The 5350-nt window shown below is 33.2% G+C and overlaps 1 protein-coding gene across 2 annotated transcripts in view; it reads right to left on the bottom strand.

Moving 5' to 3' along the window:
* Nucleotides 1-1190: 1190 nt before the first annotated feature.
* Nucleotides 1191-5350, bottom strand: part of ak1 (adenylate kinase 1) — a 12909-nt gene continuing 8749 nt past the window's right edge. For both annotated transcript variants that reach the window (XM_016554257.1, XM_016554258.1), the window contains exons 4-7: nucleotides 3420-3583; nucleotides 3183-3299; nucleotides 1356-1547; nucleotides 1191-1277 (exon numbers count right to left, since the gene is read on the bottom strand). In XM_016554257.1, coding sequence (XP_016409743.1) covers nucleotides 1209-1277; nucleotides 1356-1547; nucleotides 3183-3299; nucleotides 3420-3583 — 542 coding nt within the window. In that variant the 3' untranslated portion in view covers nucleotides 1191-1208. The remainder of the gene's footprint in view (nucleotides 1278-1355; nucleotides 1548-3182; nucleotides 3300-3419; nucleotides 3584-5350) is intronic.

Raw genomic sequence — 5350 nt, 5'->3', positions numbered from 1 at the left:
AGATGATTTCTGCCTCATAAGAAAAACATCTTGCTTTGGTAAGTCATAATTATGACATACAGTCAAAATGCGACAAAAAACATCATAATATTTATGAGATAAAAAGCCAAAATTATGACTTCAAATGTCGAAAATATGACATATTAAGTCATAATTATAAGATTAAAAATTCAAAATGATGATATAAATAGTATAGGGTTTTTTTTGCATTTTTTAACTCAAAATAATTTTAAGTAAAAATAAGAATTTTTACTTTTCATCTCATAATTATGACTTTTAAAGTAAAAAAAATATGACAGTCATAATTGAGATAAAAAGCCAAAATTATGACTTTAAAAGTTGTAATTGTGACATACAGTAGCAAGTCAAAATATGACATTAAAAATTATAATTATGAGATAAACAAATCTCAATTATGATGTCAAAAGTCACAATTATCACATCATTATTATGAGATTAAAATTCAAAATGATGACATGAATATTCTTTTTTTTACTTTTTATCCCAAAATTTCAATTTAGCATGTCATAATTCTGACTTTGTGTCATATAAATATGACTGTTTGTGTTATAATTTCAACTTTTTATGTCATAATTTTGACATTTTATGTCATAATTTAGACTTTTCATCTCATAATTATGACTTAATAATTGTGACTTGCAGAAATTGGCAGATATGTTTCACAGAGTATTTCACAAAGGTTTTGAAAGCACCTCGGCCACTCATAATCAAAGACCGGACTAGTTTTATGATTACGCATAAAGTGTAGAGATGATTTTCAGTCTGGAGCACTAAAGAAGGAGAACTTGTGAAGGAAGTGTTTGAATAAAGTCTGCATCTATCTGACCATTAGCAATGAAAACACACAGAGAATAGGCATTTCTAAATGTCAGCTCCACAAAAACGCACATAAAAGTTTAAAGCAGCTTTAAAAAGTCTGAAGGTTTCCGAATCCCCGTGTAGCTGAAGAGAGCTATATGAAGTTTGAAGGTTTTATACAGCCTGGTTGAAAGGCAGTTACTAAGGTATTCTGGGCGGTTGCTAGGGTATTACTAGTCAAGCACACAATGCAACGGAGAGATCTGATAGATTTAGTCTCGGGATGGATTTTCTGTATAATAAAGACATTATTAAGGCAGCAATGATGAGTATATGTGAGAAAAAAGGCAAAAGAATAACCCAAACAAGAGTTTGTCGTCAAGTGCTGTTTACTTCAGCTCATCAATAGCTTTTACAACAATAGCAAATACCTCATCCACCGGCAGCTCAGAGTTAATCTGGAGGAGGAGAGAGAAATCGGTCATTTAAAGAGCAATGTTTGAGTCAATCATATTTCAGTCAGTGTTTCCGCTCACCTTCCTAACGATGCCACGTTTCTCGTAATAAGCGATGACGGGCTCAGTGGCTTTGTAATAGAGATCCAGACGCTTCTTAATGGTCTCCTCGTTGTCGTCGGCGCGGCCGCTGGTCTCTCCACGCTTCATCAGCCTCTGCACCATGGTCTCGGCTTTAGCGTCGACGTACAGCAGCAGAGCTGGAGCGCCGATCTGACAGAGAGAAGAGAGAGACGTCATGCTCAAGCTGAACAACTTCGCATGGAGTTTATGAGTTTGGTAAACCAGATTATATGTGTGTGCTTGTATGTACGGGTCATTCTCAGGAGATTTGTGCCATATGATTTACTACTGATATGTTACTCATATGTTTTCATTGATCACACTCATTTGCACTGGACACAAATGTGAAATAAAACTATAATTTGTTAGTTTTTTACCGGATAATTTTCAGTATTCTTTAATGGGTTATATAGAATTGAACTGGATGTAAATGTTATTTTTTAAATAAGAATACTTTAACTATGTAGTTGTTTTATATACACTAGCAGTTGAAAGTTCGGGGTCGGTAAGAATTATTGGTTACACTTTACTTAAAGCCTCTATGCATTATAAAGGGTTATTAAAGGGTATAATGCATTATAGTTATTCATAATGTGCATTGTAATGCATTATATCCTGTCATAAATAATTATAACCAAATTTAAAATGCATAGTGTAACGATGAATTGATAAGTGTTATAATTTATTAACTGTGGTTATAATTATCAATGAGATTGTACAATTCATTATAAGGTGCATTACAAGGCATAATTAATGCATTAAAACTACTTTTATAATGCATTATACTGTACATAAAGTCTTTAAGTAAAGTGTTCCCAAATTATTTCAATCATTTTTAAAAGAAGTCTCTTTTGCTCACCAAGACTGCATTTATTTGATCAAAAAATGCAGTACATTTTAAAATATCTGTTTTCTACATGAATATATGTTCAAATGTAATTTATTGCTGCGATCAAAGCTGAATTTTCAGTAACATTACTCCAGTCTTCAGTGTCACATGATCCTTCAGAAATATTCTAATATGCTGATTTGCTGCTTAAGAAACATTTCTGATTATTATCAGTGCTGAAAACAGTTGTGCTGCTGAATATTTTTGTGGAAACGGTGATACGTTAAATTTTTCAGGATGCACAGAAAAATAGAAAGTTCAAAAGAACAGCATTTATTTGAAATAGAAATCTTTTGTAACCTTATAAATGTCTTTACTGTCACTTTTGATCAATTTAATGTGTCCTTGATGAATAAAAGTATAAATAACTTTTTAAAAAGCTCTTATTTAGCTATTTACGTTTGAATGCTGGTGTATTTTTACTTGCTAAATAAATAAATCTGCTTTATTCCATTATATTGTGGGGTTTATTGGAAGACTGCGAAACTGAGTGAAACTAATAGAATTCACAAGAATTAGAATTTCAAAGAATTTCAAAATTTTGAAGCAGTTGAATTCCAAACCTGAAATAATGTACATTTAAATTATATTTAATCATTTAGCGGACAAGTTTATCCAAAGTGAATTACAAATGAGGGCAATAGAAGCTAATAGAATTTAATAATGGTAAATAACTGTCAGTGCTTTACTATATGAATTTATTTAGGATAGTAAATAGGAGTCAATCAATGAAACTGGCCATTGGTGATTACAGCTGCTCTAAGATGGGAAAATATGACATCTGAAATTCACAGTTCAGCAGTAACCACTTCTAATGAAATAATCTCAATCCTTAAATTCAGTCAAAAATGACACCATTTCTTCAGATTTTGGTTTGTGTGGTGTTGTTGTTTTACCTTCTTCTCAAACTCCTCTCCCTGTTTGACCTCACGAGGGTATCCGTCGATCAGGTAGCCCTTTGAGACGTCAGCCTTGGCGATCATGGCATCTTTGATCATGTCCAGAACTGTGTCCTGCAGAAACCAGAGCAGCGTCTCAGTGTGGCAGAGTTCATTTATCAGCTCATGCTAACAAGCAGTGACATCAGCCCTGAGAAATGCTTTATCCAGCATGCGAAGGGCGATTGGACTGACCAGAGGCACGAGTTCCCCCTTCTGCATGATGGCCTGCAGCTGTTTGCCCCTCTCTGAGCCGGATGCCACCTCCGCACGCAGCAGGTCACCTGAGGACAGGTGAGTGTAGCCATACTTTGCCACGATCTTCTCACACTGGGTGCCTTTTCCAGAGCCGGGGCCGCCTGACATAAGAACACTGGTCAGATCCTAATATAATATTGCTTTGATTTGATTTCAGCATAAATTTGTTAATGATTTTGAAAGAAGTCATCTGCGCACCAAGGCTTCAAAAATACAGCAAAATATATTGTGAAATATTTTTACAATTTCAGATAACTGTTTTCTATTTAAATATGTTTTCAAATGTAAATGTGATGGTAAAGCTGAAATTTCAGCCTCATTACTCCAGTCTTCAGTGTCACATGATCCTTCAGAAATCATTCTAATATGCTGATTTGCTGCTCAATAAATATTTCTAAGTATTATCAATGTTGAAAACAGTTGTGCTGCCAAATATGTGACCCTGGACCACAAAACCAGTCTTAAGTTGCACGGCAATATTTGTAGCAATAGCCAAAAATACATTGTATGGGTCAAAATTATAAATTTTTCTTTTATGCCAAAAATCATTAGGATATTAAGTAAAGATCATGTTCCATGAAGATATTTTGTAAATTTCCTACCGTAAATATATCAAAACTTCAGTTTTGATTAGTAATATGCATTGCTAAGAACTTCATTTGGACAACTTTAAAGGCGATTTTCTCAATATTTAGATTTTTTTGCACCCTCAGATTCCAGATTTTCAAATAGTTGTATCTTGGCCAAATATTGTCCTATCCTAACAAACCATACATCAATGGAGATCTTATTTATTCAGCTTTCGGATTATGTATAAATCTCAATTTCGGAAAATTGACACTAGGGTCACACTGTGGTCCAGGGTCACATATGTTTGTGGAAACTGAAGCACTAAATACGATTTTTAAAGAATAAATAAAGATTAAAAAATATATATTTATTCATCAAGGATGCATTGAATTCAAAAGTGACAGTAAAGACATTTATAATTAGAGCCCGACCGATATGGGTTTTTTGGGGCCGATACCGATACCGATATTAGGGAGTTAAAAAAAAGAGGCCGATACCGATATATCGGCCGATATTCTTTGTGTATATTATAGTACAGTACCAGTCAAAAGTTTGGACACTTTCCCATTCGTGTGTCCAAACATTTGACTGGTACTATATATAGAATACAGTATATACATAAACAGAATATATATAATGTAACAAAAAAAATATATTTCAAATAAATGCTGTTCTTTTGAGCTTTCTATTCATCTGTGAATCCTGAAAAATAAAAGGTATCACAGTTTCCACAAAGATATTTGGCAGCACAACTGTTTTCAACATTGATAATAAATAGAAATGTTTCTTGAGCAGCAAATCAGCATATTAGAATGATTTATGACTGATCATGTGACACTGAAGACTGGAGCAATGATGCTGAAAGTTCTGGTTTGATCACAGCAATAAATTACATTTTAACATATATTCACATAGAAAACAGTTGTTTAAATTGTAATCATATTTCACCATTTTTACTGTATTTATCAAATAAATGCAGTCTTGGTAAGCAGAAGAGACTTCTTTCAAAACATTAAAAAATCTGAATTATTCCAAACCTTTTGTGACCAGAAGTCAACTTAAGATAACTTTAGATAGACCAGTAGTGTATATTGAAATATAATGGACTTTTGAAATGGTTAAACAATGTTAAGTGACATGTTGCTTTAATCACAGTCCTAATTAAAATGTTTTTAATTAAGTTACTTTTAATAATTAATTATGTTACTCGCTCTGACACGAGGAGGAGAGACGGCTCAGAGGCGCATGCATTTCTAGGGGTATACGTGATGTTTACACTTATCAGCAAACAAATAACT

This window comes from Sinocyclocheilus rhinocerous, unplaced genomic scaffold (assembly GCF_001515625.1).
Source record: "Sinocyclocheilus rhinocerous isolate Xijiao unplaced genomic scaffold, SAMN03320098_v1.1 scaffold134, whole genome shotgun sequence".
In the NCBI taxonomy this organism is placed as follows: Eukaryota; Metazoa; Chordata; class Actinopteri; order Cypriniformes; family Cyprinidae; genus Sinocyclocheilus; species Sinocyclocheilus rhinocerous.
The sequence above is the reverse complement of the archived record's forward strand: the minus strand, read 5'-3'. Positions and strand labels throughout refer to the sequence as shown.